This window comes from Dasypus novemcinctus, chromosome 2 (genome assembly GCF_030445035.2).
Source record: "Dasypus novemcinctus isolate mDasNov1 chromosome 2, mDasNov1.1.hap2, whole genome shotgun sequence".
Classification (NCBI taxonomy): domain Eukaryota; kingdom Metazoa; phylum Chordata; class Mammalia; order Cingulata; family Dasypodidae; genus Dasypus; species Dasypus novemcinctus.
Genome location: NC_080674.1, coordinates 57193878 through 57209074, shown reverse-complemented (window position 1 = coordinate 57209074; position 15197 = coordinate 57193878). Strand labels below are relative to the sequence as shown.

At 40.2% G+C, this 15197-nt stretch overlaps 1 protein-coding gene across 7 annotated transcripts in view; it reads right to left on the bottom strand.

Moving 5' to 3' along the window:
• The window catches only part of MAP3K1 (mitogen-activated protein kinase kinase kinase 1), an 84589-nt gene that overhangs the window by 33708 nt on the left and 35684 nt on the right, over positions 1-15197 (bottom strand). For all 7 annotated transcript variants that reach the window (XM_071208127.1, XM_071208134.1, XM_071208126.1 and 4 more), the window contains exon 2: positions 1296-1446. In XM_071208127.1, the coding sequence (XP_071064228.1) occupies positions 1296-1439 (144 nt within the window). In that variant the 5' untranslated portion in view covers positions 1440-1446. The remainder of the gene's footprint in view (positions 1-1295; positions 1447-15197) is intronic.

Here is a 15197-nt window from a genome sequence, read left to right as displayed (position 1 = left end):
TTCATCCTCTGACCTAGCTTAAATGATGAAGGTTTACATCATACTACCTCTTATCAGGAACAAATGCAAGAACTGGAGAAGCTTAGTTGGAAAGGAGAGGACTCACGTGTTCCAAGGTAGCTAAACAGCCGATATGTAGAGGAACAATTAGATTTATTCTGTATAGCTCCAAGGGTTACAAATACAACCAGTGGGTACAGTGCGCAAATTGCTGCTCTCAATGTTAAAGGAAGTCCAAAGCCTCAGGGGCTATGGAGATATTTAAGTAAGAGGCTAGTCAGTGCTAACAGAACTTTCTGAGATGATGGAAATGTTCTATGTCTCTGCTGACCAATAAACAGCCACTAGCCACATGTGGCTCCTGAGCCTTTGAAATGTAGTGAGTGTGACTGAAGAACTAAAATTTTACTTCTAATTAGTTTAAATTTAAACTTAAATAGGTGCACAGGGTAAGAAGTTACTGTACTAGATAGTACAGGACTACGTGATCGTGGGCAGGACTGTCATGCAGAAGTTTCAAATGTCAAACAAGTGGTTAGTTCAGTAACTTTTAGAATTACTCTTCCTCCTCCCATCACCTCCCCCTACCAAAACCTGAGAGACTTATGCTGCCATCTCTGCATAAAAATAACAAAATAAAGCAAATAAACAAAGAAATACTTGATGGTACAGATTGGTATTGAGCCACTATAACAAATGGAATATATTTATTTCTTCCTTTGAAAGAATGAAGAAGCACATTTCATAATATTCTTACACTTTAAAAGAGAATCATGGCAAAGGACTGAATATGCCTGACTTTCCAAATTCAGGAATCTAAGTTTTCTTTCCTCAAACCCTAAGTGTCTTTTTAATTTATCTCAAACAATCATGGATCTATTTAATTTTAACTGTTTCCCTGGAAGATTTCTGGAAATTAGACCCTTGCATCTTAACTTAAAGAGACAATAAAGACAAAACATCAAAAATAAATGGGAAATTTGCTTTTATTTTAAAGTTAGAAAGAACAATATAAAACCTGAGTAAAATGATTTTAGATGTTGGCATTAGAGGGCAGTGTTGTTTAAGCATTAACCCCACTACAAAACACAGTTCCTTGATCATTTCAGTAAGGGCTATTAGTTGCCTAATGCACATAGTTTTAGCTATGTTTTGTCCCAAGTGGCCAGAATATCAAGCAAATAAAACTATTGCATTTAAAATGAAGAAAAAGAGCTTACAAGGGGACCATATATATGCTTAGTTCTTCACCCCATGCTTTTTTCCTTACAGGAGGTGACCCGCTTACCACTTACCACTGGGCCTCTCCTGTTCCTCCTCTCCAGCCACTCGTGCTTCCAGGCTGGCATACAGGTCGCCTTCAGTTTCTCCCTGATCATTCGTTCTTCTGGGCGATCGTCCATCTTGTGCAACCCCTTGAGAGTTTCTTTATTCTCCATCTCTCGCCTAAACGGAAGGAAAAGAAAGGAGATTGAAAAATTAATACATGAAAAATAATTTCCGAGAACAAAGAGAACAGTACGCTTCAATTTTATACTTCCACAGGGCATATAACTAAAAACAACAAATGGTTTAAGTAAGTAAGAAAACATCATTGTGAATTATATACTACTCTACTGTTGAATTCCACCATACTAACATACTCAAGTATACAAGAGACAAATGTTCAGAAGGGTTTCTTATTACTTTTTGTCCCAGTATTTCCAAGACTCTATTTAAATTAATATAGACAGAATCCAGAGGATATGCTCATTTTCGGAAATGAGCTAATTAAATATTTAACAAGCTACATAAAAAACCTAATTACATCTTCTATGATCCTACAATATTTTTCTAAAGTCAAAATGAGTAAATTGTATTCTCATAGAAGAGTAATTCCGTGATGAAGCAGTTAGGTTCTCCATATCTAATAAGTAAGAATTATCTGGTACAAACATTTTTTAAAAAAGATTTATTTTTATTTCTTTCTCTCCTCTTATCACTGCCTCCCCTTGTCTGCTGTCTGTGTCTGCCTGTATTCTTGCCAGCAGCACCGGGAATCTGTGTCTCTTTTTGTTGGGTCATCTTGCTGCATCAACTCTCTGTGTGTGCGGCGCCACTTCTGGGAAGGCCATGCTTTTTTCACACGGGGTGGCTCTCCTTGAGGGGCACACTCCTTGCGTGTGGGGCTCCCCTACACGGGGGACACCCCTGTGTGGCAGGGCACTCCTTGCATGCATCAGCACTGCACATGGGCCAGCTCCACATGGGTCAAGGAGGCCCTGGGTTTGAACCCTGGATCTCCTATGTGGTAGGCAGATGCTCTATCAGTTGAGCCAAATCCGCTTCCCTGGTACAAACATTTTTGACCTATACTCCATAGTATAGTGTAGAGTCATCAGAATAAAATAATCTGAGCTAATAACTTTTGAGAATTAATTCTACAAAGCCTAATAATAGGTAAAAGCATCAAGCTCAGATATTTCAAAATATATTCCTTTCTGTAAATATGTATATACATGGATTTTAAGACCTAGTTAGTAAGGAAACAGTTAAAGCAACTGCTCTATAAGGTAAGTAACAACTTTAAAAATACTAAGTTAAGGGGAAGCAGCTGTGATTCAATCAGCTGGGCTCCCGTCTACCATATGGGAGGCCCTGGGTTTGCATGCCGGGGCCTCCTTGTGAAGGCAAGTTCACCCACACGCCACGGAGCGCCACCCGGCCCACAGATACCAAAGAGGACTGACTCAACAAGGTGATGCAACAAAAAAGGAGATAAGTAAAAACACAGAAGAGCATGCAGCAAATGGACACAGAGAGCAGACAGCAAGCAAGCCGCAAAGAGGGGAAAGGAAATAAAATTAATAATAAAATACAGACACAGAAGAACGCAAAGCAAATGGACACAGAGTGCAGACAGCACGCAAAAAAAGCCACAAGGGGAGGGTAAAAAAAATACCAAGTTAACATCAATCACTATTTTGGAAAATCTGTAAAGCCATATAGTACAGTGATTTTTCCACATTGATAGGAAAAGGAAATACTCAAGGAAACAGCAGAGATGATAACCTTAAGCTTAATAAAATGTCAAATGCAAACTCCTCTAGGAATTTTCCAGCTAATCATAACTATGAAGCAGTATCTTCAGAGAACTAGCAAAAAACTCTACTCAAAAAAATGAACAAACTAGAAAGGAAACTGAACTAGTTTCACTGTAGGATCAATATTGTGAAGAAAATGGAAATCAGTGTCTCTGTGTCTGAGACATATTTTCAGGAATGCAAAAAATGCATAATATTTTATGTGACTGGATACTTGCAAATGGGCATTAAGACCAAATACTAAAATATTGCTGCCACACAGGTATAAAAAACTGTCACACTGAAGGAAGAGGGTATCGCCGTCAACAAAGGTAAAAAGAGAAAGAAAAAAAAACCCACCCAGATTAACTTACTTAGAAGTGTTTGTTTTTTCCTGCTCTGATTATACTCTAAATTATAAATGTTTAGGGTGTGTGTGTGTGCAGGAGGAAGAAGAAGAAGGGGGAGAGAGAGAGGAAGGAGGGAGGGAGGAAGGAAAGGAAGAGAGACTGAGGGAGGGGAGAACGATAAAGGAGAGAAACAGGGAGAAGGGAAGGAGGGGAGGATTGGAGGGCAGAGAACAAGGAAAAGGGGAGAGGAAGAGTGGGGTGGGTATGGAGAATATGGGAGTAGAGAGGGGGAGGTGGGGAGAGAAATGTTTTCTCAAAAACTCATTGGGCTCAGTTAAAACTTAGTCCAGGAAGTTCAGACTTACAGGCAACAGAATTTATGGCCTGACTGCATACCAAAAATGCACTTACAAGAGTCTTTGAAAGCAAACACATTTCCCCTTCAGAAACAATGTTGCCAGGTATGGTTAGGTTCCCAGACTAGTTCTCAAAAAGTAAGTTACTCAGAGGAACTGCAGAACTGTGCATTTTCACACCAGCAGCTCCTGCCCTTCCTAACAGTGGGGCTTCTTCCCTGGGGTAAGTAACAGAAAATGGCCACTTGCCGGGGGCCTTGCAGGGAGAGCCCTTTCTGAGAAGGGCTTGTCCTGAAGACTAAAACAGCTGGCCTGCAGGGGTTTTCCTAGAAGGTGGAACATATCCTAAGGGGTTGCTGCTAAGCAACACTAGTTAATTAACTAGTTTCTCTCTCTCCGCAAGAGTAGAGGCAGTGTATCAGAATGGGCAAGCATACCATACTAATCAATATATAATTGCTACCCACTTTGCAAGAGTCCCCTACATAAAGTGGAAATTTAAAGTCAGCCAATCGGAACATTCTCTCATTGGCTTCTGCCCTCACCCCTATAGCCCTAGATGAACTTCTTCTTTCCACTGACTTGGGGAGCTCCCTGGGAGGCTGCCCGGTACCTGAATCCTTCAACAAAGCTGTTAGATTCTAAGTTGCATGAAAAGCTTTTCTTTCATCAGTTATCTCTCCCACATTTGCTTCTTTTCTTGTTCTGTATTTCCAAAGTCTCTTTCCCTAGCACCCATACAAACAAGGAGAAGACTCCCCTTGTCTAAACAAATATTCTTGGATGATGTGGCTTCCTTAAAGTCTGCCTGATTTGCCTCTATTCTTTCCCTTGTTTGAAAATACTATAATCTTTTAAACTGCTTTATTTTAATAAATGATATGGGGATAAGCATATGAGTACCTGAACTTTAGTGCACAATCCAAGCTTATCGCTTGAAAAAGTGCCCAGAAGTGGAACTGCCTGGTCAAAAGAGAAGAAAACTTCCATTCACGACCCCCCAGAGATCAAGTTGCCAATTTATTTGGTCTGAAACAGCAACAGACTTTCAATCTTACTCCTATCCAACCCAAGCTTCACAGAGTAGTAAAAGGTCACTTCCCTTCCAGACTAAAATCCAAAATTTCTAATGGTCTATGAGGCTGGCATCAGCAGGTCTCGCCTCAATGCATGTCAACCCGACCTCCCACCCCATTCCCATTCTTCAGCTTCTTTCACTGCCTCAACAACGCAAGATTTTTCCTGCTCAGGGCTGTAGCACAGGCTGGTTCCTACTCTGCTTACTTTTCACCTAGTCAATTTCTACCCATTCTTCTGGTGTTAGTTTAAATCTCGACTTCTCAGACCTTCCCAATCTCAATTAGAAACTTCCATTTTGGTTCTTTCACAGTGCTTGCACTTTTCCTTCAAAGTGTTCACTGTAATTTGCAAATTCATTTTCATTTGTTGTGTGACTATTTAAGACTTACTTCCCCTCATAAACTGTACAGCTCCACTGAGTAGGCACCACACGTTTTATCCACTATATACCCAACATCCAGCAATGTCTGCGTCGTAATAGGTACATAATAAATACAGTAAATGAATGAATGATCAGCTATTAGCATTTCTGACAGCCCTAAGGGTCTTGCTCTTTTAAAAATTTAACTATTCATGTTAATCTTTTTAATAACTTTCTATTTAAATGAAACAATTTAGATGTTATTTAGAACAGGTTTTATGGTTTCTAAATCTGCAACTAGAAATCATAGTGTTCTATTGTCTTCATAAGTAATAAATTATTATACACCAATACTTTAATATTAAAATGTACATTTCTCCCCACATTTTTGTATCTCTGAAATCTGAATTCCTTGTACAATCAAATGTTGTCATTTAATTGGCAGGGTTTTTTTCTTTCTTAGTGGTATATAAAATAATGTTGTAACTTACAATTCATGGGATCTTAGATTCAAAGAAATATACAGTAAATCTTATTCTGCTTGCCAGGAAGAAATAATACCTACTCATTTCATTTGTCTCTGAAATGGAAACCAAATAGGGAAGAAAAAAACAAATTTTTCCTACATACTTTAATTGTTTTGCACATAGTTTTAGCTATTAATCCTAATACAGTCTTCAGAGACCAGACTAGGGTTTTTATTTTTACCTAATGTGTTTGTGGCAATGGTTTGTCATCTTATCCAATTAATATCACAGCTATCGTAGAAAACATCTGTTTATGTTTATTATTACTGTTAACTAAACAGATAGCTGCAAAGTCACTGGGAGATATGAGCCACTTCTAATTCATGCTAAACATGAGTGTTTGGGGGAGATATTTTTGTCATATTTGTTACCTAGAAATAACCTGTTATTTTAACTAAAGTAATAGCGTGTGTATTTCTCAGTGTGGGGCACTACTTTGAAGACTTAAAAAAATAAAATTTTAGCCAAATAAATATGAGAAAAAAGATTGTTACAGATGAAGCTTTACCTTCCTTTCCTGTTGATGCTTTAGAAAACGAAGTTCCTTGCTCTTTTGGTTTCTAAACATTTCCCTAGAATGAATTTGATTTTCCTTGAATTTCAAATACTCTTACTCACCCAAGGTTAGGTTTCTAGTCCTAATCTCTTTCTGTAATGACAGAATTTACCTACTAAAAATAAGATGCCTCAATGGTCCCTTCTTGGTGAAGCCAGTTAGTCTCTCCTTTGACCCACGTGGTGCTCGACACTGGTGACTGTGCTGTCCCTCTGGGAGCTCTCCATTCCCTTGGCTTCTACAAGGTCACTTTTCTCCTAGCTCTGCTTCTAGTTCTGATTAACCCCATCAGTATAGCAAGCTAGACTCTTCCTGGGGCCTTTTAAATTTTCATCACTGCCCTCTTCTCATGGAATTAGAACAGTCCCATCCTGAGGATACCTAAGAGATATTTCACATCTCTCTGCCTTTGCAGATGATTCTGTCCTCCTGCTAGGAATACCCTCTGCCTTCTCATATGCCTTTAGTAAAGAACTTCCTACAGCCACTTCATGGCGGCCAACCAGTCTCTCCTGGGATGCTAAATATGTATTATAATAAAACATAAAATAGTCTCTTTGTTTAAGTATCTGTCTCCTTCACTACATGGAGAGCTCTTTTGTGGCAGGTTAGTAAATCAAACTCATTTTTCTACCATCAGAGCCAAAAGTCCTGCACAGGTCACAATAGGCACCTGATAGGCTGCTCTCTTCTGGGAAGCCCAGAGGCCTCCCCAGCTACAGCCACCTCTCCTTCTGAGGGTTGTGTCTGATGCTCAGAGTGGCATGCTTTATACATCTGAACCCAACCATCAGGTCAGGGCTGGCTGGTCCAGGAATGTGCCCTGGGCCCAAGACTCTCTGTATAGGATGATAATGTACATCTTAATCAGATCTTCTCTCTCTGGGAGTCCACATGCAAGATACCCAAATAGGGTCATTGCAGGGAGAATGGTACTGAAGGAGAGAAACAGAGAAAGGTAGTAAGTAGAAGCACTGAGACAGAAATAAAGGAGAAAGCAGTCAGAAGGAAGATGGTATTAGACTGTGGGATGGGTAGGTGGTGAAGCAATAAAAGTAAACTTTAAGAGTTAAACCTGGGTCCTCTGACATGCTGTTAGATGATTAGACCACGTGGGTGAGGAATGACCAAGTTCTCCGGAGAACGCCTGTGCTACAATGGAGGAAACCCTAACATGTCTTTGTTCTCTGCAGCCCCAAAGAAACAGATTGAAACATCAATTCAGCACAATGCCTGGCAAAAAGACATTAAAAAACAGAATTCTGCCCAGTTCACTGTACGAAAGAAGTATTTCCTAAATGGTTCATCTTTACCAAGGAAATGTTACAATAGTCAACAACTAGTAATATGGAGAAGTAATTGCCAGACTCATGTTCTAATAGAAAACGTTAAGGTTATGCCAGGCAAGGTGTTAGGTGCTTTCTGTGTATTAATTTATTTTACCTTCCCAACAACCCTGTCAGATCATTGCTATCTAAGGCCTGGAGAAGTCAGCTCACATGCCCAGGGCCACACAGTTAGTATGTAAGTAGCAGGACCAGGATTCAAAACCCTTGCTTGACTCTAAAGCTTGTGCTCTTCTCATTGGTATGGTAGGTCACTGCCAACTCTGACTCTGTTTTAACAACAACTAAGGATTGCTGATATCTATATGATGCCAATACAAGGAAGTTTTATGAGTTTTGCATAATTAACTTCTAAAATAAGTTAATTTTATTATAAGAATTAAAGAAGTACATGAATTCTACTCATTAGTAGAGTCCTCCCTCCCTCACTTTCTTCCTTCCGAGGTACCAGTGCCCAGGGATGGAACCCAGGAACTCACATGTGGGAAGCCAGCACTCAACCACTGAGCCACATCAGCTCCCCTGTGTGGGGTTTTTCATCGGCTTGTTGTTTTTTTGTTTTTAGGAGGCACCAGGAACCGAACCCAGGACCTCCCATGTGGGAAGCATGGGTGGCTCAACCACTTGAGCCACATCTACTCCCCAGCACTTCATTTCTAAAAGGAGAAATGACGGCTATAAAGATCATATAAAATCTTTTTGGAAATTAATGGAATTTAACCAAAGTATGAAGACTTCCAGAACAATTTAGCTTATGGGTAATTCTACACAGAGGATCTCAAGGAACGCTGGAAAAGACAATGAATTCTTTGGGATAGGCCACCCAAATGAAGTCCACTGTGAAGTTCACAAACCAGCAGATTCCATGTACTACAAACTCATAAGCTTTGTTACTCAGGGAGGGGAGAGGAACAGGGGAGGAACTGCCTTTTCAAAACAAAACTGGTCCATTGTATAAGTCTTAAAACTTAAGTTTTCAGGTATAAGGCAAAAAAGGGCTGACTTGGATAAAGATGGGGGGTAGGGGGTATGGTGTTAACAGAAAGGCTGACAAGAGAAATTGAGGCCAGGCAATGTGCTAACAGCTTCATGTGGGTTAGCTTGGTCAACTCCCCTGAGACAGGGACTCCTGCTCTCTACTCTCTCTTGTGGATGAGAAAACAGATGGGAAGGTTATATTACATGTTCAAGGGGATAAAGTCTAAATGAAAAGTACAGGATTTAAACTCAGATGTGTGACTCTGGAGTCTGTTACCTACAGAATATGAGCAAAATGAACATTTACAAGTGTTTAATATGTGCCTAGATATGAGGCACTTGAAAATAATAACAGCACCAAAAAACCTATATATCTCATTACTGGAACAGATCTATTCTCCAGTAAAGTAGTCTCTCCAGAGATCGTTATTATTGGCAACTGATGGCCTTTTCTCTATTCTGAGCAAGGACGAGTGAGTAAATCAAACTACTGGAAGCTTTCCATCTTTACATAATGCACCATTTACTACATATATAAAGTTTATATAGGAAGTAACAGTACATAAAAATGGCTCACATTACAAAAATGGGTCCCAAAGGTTATTTTAAGTTACACTCAGTAAAGTTTGACCCTGAGAACTAAAGATGGCACAACTCTTTATTTAAAACAAGACATAGGCAACTACTTTCTTTTCCCAAATAGAGTAAACATCCTCTCTTGAGCACAAAAAAGGGCTGCTGATTTCCTCATATGAGCATGGCCATGGTATAAATCTGTTCTCATAATATGCTGACTCTCTATCAGTAAGCTTTATGGGAGAAGGGAATTATTTCTAGTATTGTGTGCAATCCCCTTTAGGCAGTCCTTGAAGGGATACAGGTACAGCATTCACCCTCAAAAAGCTCACACTCTGGCTGACTATATCAAAAGCTATGGCAGTCAAATATCTCAACAATCAGCAACAATGAATATAAGCAGTTTAATACCACCTTAGTGATTCTGACTGACTCATTTATAAATTGCTCTGAACCGTCATGTGCAGCCTATACATCAATTTCTAAAATCACTGAATAGTTTCTATGAAAATATCATCCCAGGAGTGGATATGGCTCAAGTGGGGCACCTCTCCACATAGGAGGTACCGGGTTCAGTCCCTGGTGCCTCCTAAAAACAAACAACAAGCAAAACAAGTGAAAAACAAAACCAACTCAGGGGAGCCGCTGTGGCTCAGTGGTTGAGTGCTGGCTTTCCACATCCTAAGTCCCAGGTTCAATGCCCAACATCAGTACCTCGAAACAAAAAAACACAAAACAAACCAAAAGGACACATCCTATTTGTTTTTTTGTTTTTTGTTTTTTAAAGATTTATTTATTTATTTAATATCCCCCCCTCCCCTGGTTGTCTGTTCTTGGTGTCTATTTGCTGCGTCTTGTTTCTTTGTCCACTTCTGTTGTCGTCAGCGGCACGGGAAGTGTGGGCGGCACCATTCCTGGGCAGGCTGCTCTTTCTTTTCACGCTGGGCAGCTCTCCTCACGGGCGCACTCCTTGCGCGTGGGGCTCCCCCACGCGGGGGACACCCTTGCGTGGCACGGCACTCCTTGCGCACATCAGCACTGCGCATGGCCAGCTCCACACGGGTCAAGGAGGCCCCGGGTTTGAACCGCGGACCTCCCATATGGTAGACAGACGCCCTAACCACTGGGCCAAAGTCCGTTTCTATTTGTGTTTTAAAATTAAAAGTATTCTTCAAGTAGGATTTGACAAGCAAACTATGGTTTGGAAAATGTTGTATGAATATGAATGAAATTAACCAAAATTAAATCCAAACAAAGCATTTCTAGATAATCACACACAAATGTCCGCTCATTTGTGAACTAGGCTGGTGTAGACAAGGAAAGTATAAGTTCTTGGAAGGCAGCTCAACGCTCACTCACTGACCCCACGTCTGAGTAGTTGGTCATCACTTCTATTCAACTGAGATCAGAAGTACCACTGTGCAGTTGTTTGTACCCATCACACATAATGAACACACACAGACCTTAACAACCCCTAACTTCTACCACAAATTAGTACCTTCTGGAATGTGCTAACAATTTCAAAAAGAAAAAAAGACTATTCAAAGTTTTTCCTACTTCTAAATCAGTAATGTGTAAAAGTTATTTAAACACTCACTGTTCAAACATAATAACAGGGAATTTACAAAAGGCATAAGAGCTACTTGTCAGTATCAAACCTGACATTCTTAAAAGCAGCAATTCCATATGGACTTTGTGTGTGTGTGCAGTCAATTACTTTTGACCTAGTCTAAGAGTAAATTACATGCCCCAAACTCTCCCTTTAGAGAAGAAAAGTTAATCAAAAGAAAACGATTTTAACTGAATACTTCTACCCTATACATTTTTAAATGTACAGTAGAAATGTATGGATATATTTAAAGCAACTGCTATTCTACGGGATACTGAATAAACTCTTAAGAGATTGCTAAATAAAACATTAGTGGCAAGTAGAATTCCATGTGCTACAAATTTCAGGTAACATTAAAAACTTATGAAATAATGTGTGCTTACAATATTGGCAACTGCTGTGTAGGGCACTATTATGCGTAGAAGATATATTATTAAGTAAAGAAATAAAAAAGATTCCTGGTTTTTTCCTTTTTGAACTGCATTTAAGATTATTGTGTGGTTAAAGGCATCTTTGATTTGATTCCTATCAAATGTGAATATCTGACAAAACTGCCTTGGAGGAAAAGTATAATAATAACAAACACTTTAGATGTATTTTTCTGAGAGCTGGTTCCTGGAATGATGAAAGTAATTATTACAGGGAAGTTGGGTGGTAGCTGCTACTGACATTCTTAAGCATGTTTAAGAAATGATGCAGACAGATATAAGGACTGCAAAAGGTGCTTGGGAGGAAATAATTCCAAAGCCAATAGCCTCCGAAGTGTTGAAGGCAAAACACCAAGGCTAGACTTTCAGGAAGACATACTTACTTAGGAGTTCCCTGAGGCTGAGACTCAGATAAGCAAGAAAAAGATAAAACACAAAAAGATTTCCTAAGTTGCCTTTTTACACCTGCCTGGTCCCAGAAGAATATAAAGAAGCAATGAAAAACATGGTTAAGATTTTTCCTTGGTACACCCAAGTATCTCAGAAATGTAGCAGGTAGATTCCATTGAAAGTCATCACATTCAAGTTATTAATGAACCACAAACAAATCAGTCTTTTATGTATTACTGATGCCATCACTCATATTGGAACTAAGATGTTCTTTCCCAATCTAGAAAACTTATTTGCTTCCTACAACAGAAATGAGAAATTAAATATCAATCACTAAAGAATGTGCTATTGACAGGTCAAGAAAATGTCAAACTGCAATTGAAGTTAAAACCTACCAGGAAGGAAAGATAAAGTCAAATACAGGCAGATTTGGGGGTGGGGGGGGGGGGGGAGGTAGGTAGCTGTGTAGAGAAAATCAAGAATATGAAACTATTAACATTGATAATTTTAAAGAAAACAAAAAGATATAAAAGAAATTGAGTTAGTAATCAAATTAGATTGGTGAAAAATACCCTAGAAGACTAGCAATTTGAAATAAAAAAAATAATATTTTAAACAAAAGGAGCCAAGGAGAAAAAGCAGAGAAAGAGAGAGCAGATATCTCTTCAAGTTAACAACCCTTTCATGTGGACATAAAAAAGAAAAGCAAAACAAGTATGTTGTCAGTTCTATAATGACTCAATACTCAAGTTTAATGAAATTCACTGATACGTCACAAATGATGAACTAAATTTTGTTGGTAATATTTATGTAGATATGTGGAAACTGGAAAAAAACGGTCAAAACTGAAGAGAAATCAACTTTGTGATTTTGTAAGATTCATCCTCTCACAAAATATCTGAAAACCCTAATGACAAAACAATTAATGCTGTTCTGCTACCAATGAGCTACTAAATTACTGGCTATCACTGCAACGTTTACCACTTAAAGTATTTTTCAAAAAAACACTTTCTCACTCAGGAGAGGAATCACCTTTGTAACAGTATCTCTAAATACTATTATTAGCCAGAGTGGGTGGTACCATTGGGTAGAGACCCAAGTAGTGAGAGTGGGGGTAGACCCACATCCTGGGGAGGACGAATGCCATCAAATAGAGGGAACTGTATCTCCCGAGAGAAAAAGGGTGGCTCCCAGGGCATTGGGGCAGTTGAGCAAGTCAGGCCCTGAACACTGTTGCAAGTATCTCTGGACGTGGCTCCTCGGGAAACGGAGGTTGGATGTCACTGTGGGCAGCAAGGGGATGGGAAAATGGATGTTAAATGTGTGGAACCAAGGTAAATGTGGGGTAAGAGAGGAGTTTCGCGAGAGTGCACAAGGATGGATATAAAACATGTAATATTACACCATAAACATATAAGGGACGACAGACTGAGAATGTAAACCATAATGTAAACCATAGGATAACTAAAAATTTAGAAAACTGTGTGTCCTAAAGTATGCACCACAATGTAAGCACAGATGTCACCTTGTTTGAAAGCTATTGTCTCAGACTCTGTACATCACTGTAAGTAAATACGATGTGAATAGGTTGTAAGAGTATCGCTGTGGAAGGGAAAAGGTTTTGTGGTGGATGTGTGGGAGTGCTATATATTGTATATATGAATTGCTGTGGTCTAGGGCTCTTGTGAAGAGAAGTTCAATAATTAGGGGGGAAAAAAAAAAAGAAAAAAATAGGATGTAGAATTTTTCCAAGTCAACACATATTCTATGTCTAACCTTTAAACCCATCGCTATATGCCATTTTGCTAGTAAGGGATCCTGACATTATATTGGACTTCAATTTTCAGGAAGTTCTGGATCACAGAGTGGTTCAACAATGGCAGCAGAGGAATACTGGTATAGGATACTATTGACAGGTGATATATGGCTGACAGGGAGCTATGCAGGGCATATGTCCAGGGTGCATGGTAATGTTTGGATATACTCATAGTGGCAACAATTAAAAACTACAGCTGGGGGGGTACTGGGTTCCTGGCCGGGGGTGCTCTGTCGTGGTCCCTAGGGGAGCAGCGGCAGTCCTCCAGGTGCAGCGGCAAGGACTGGGAAGGAATGAGGGTCCAACAGTGAGCCCCTGATACTAATGACTATGCTTGTGAGCCTATATGCCTGAAATAAGAACAAGGCCTAGAGCAGCACTGTGCCTGGAAATTTCCTCCCGACAGCCTTCATGTTACTCAAATGTGGCCAGTCTCGAAACCAAACTCCGCATGTAAATGCAATGCCTTCCCCCCAGTGTGGGACATGACACCCGGGGATGAGCCTCCCCGGCACCGAGGGATCACTATCAACTACCAACTGATGATGCAACTGGAAAATGACCTTGAATTGAAGGTTCGATGCGGATCAGCAGAATATCCCTGTCTACATACAATAACATGACTTTAAAATGCTGTTTGACCTAATGTAAGGGGGAAAAGGAAAGGAGAAATGAGTTTATATGGCTACGAGTCTCTAAAAAAGAGTCTGGAGGCTGTCAGAAGGATTGCCCTTATGCACAACTGAGCAGAGTCTAAGAGACAGATAAAGTAGATACAATCCCCAGGTATTGGTTCCTTGGAGGGCTAAAGAGACCCACGGGTTCTATGGTCATGGCAGATGGGGTTCACTGCCATGTCAAATGGCCCTTCTTTGGAGCTGGTGTTTCTGCGTGATGAAACTGGACTCAGATGGGATCTCTTTTCATAAGACTTTCATGCTACTTTACTGGAATTGTAGTTGGTGTTGGGGTTTAAGATATATTTAGGGGATTTGAATCTCTGGACTCTCAATATGATAGCCAGGCCCTGAGCCTCAACAGACTCCAGCTCCTACAATCTGATTTACTGGACTCACCTCACTCAGCTAAGATGGAGTTGAAGAAGGACAACCACCACACCATGGAGCCTAGAGTGCCTACAGCTGAAAGCAGGAGGATTGCATCCACTATCCATGTGGAATCTGAGCCTCCTCTTGACATAGAGGTGCAATGGACACAACCAATCCAAGGTCCACAGAGAAAAGGTGGCATTGGAGTGGGAAAAGTGGACATGGTGGCTGATGGGTATGGGGAATGGCAGGAAGAAATGAGATGTGGAGGTGCCTTTGGGACTTGGGAGTTGCCCTGGATGGTGCTTCAGGGGCAATCACTGGACATTGTAAATCCTCCCAGGGCCCACTGGATGGAATGGGGGAGATTATGGGCCATGATGTGGACCATTGACCATGAGGTGCAGAGATGCCCAGAGATGTACTTACCAAATGCAATGGATGTGTCATGATGATGGGAGTGAATTTTGTTGGGGGGGGAGTGGAGGGGTGGGGGTGGTGGGGTTGAATGGGACCGCATATTTTTTTTTAATGTAATATTTTTACAAAATCAATAAAAAATAAATAAATACTATTATTACATTTCCATCCATTCTCCTAGGACAGGGAAGGATTCTCGCACTACAGTTTTTCTCATACCCCAGATCTCAGAAAATCTATCAGGTTTAATGCAGACTATTTTCTGAGATCCATGTTTACTGTTCAGGACCTAG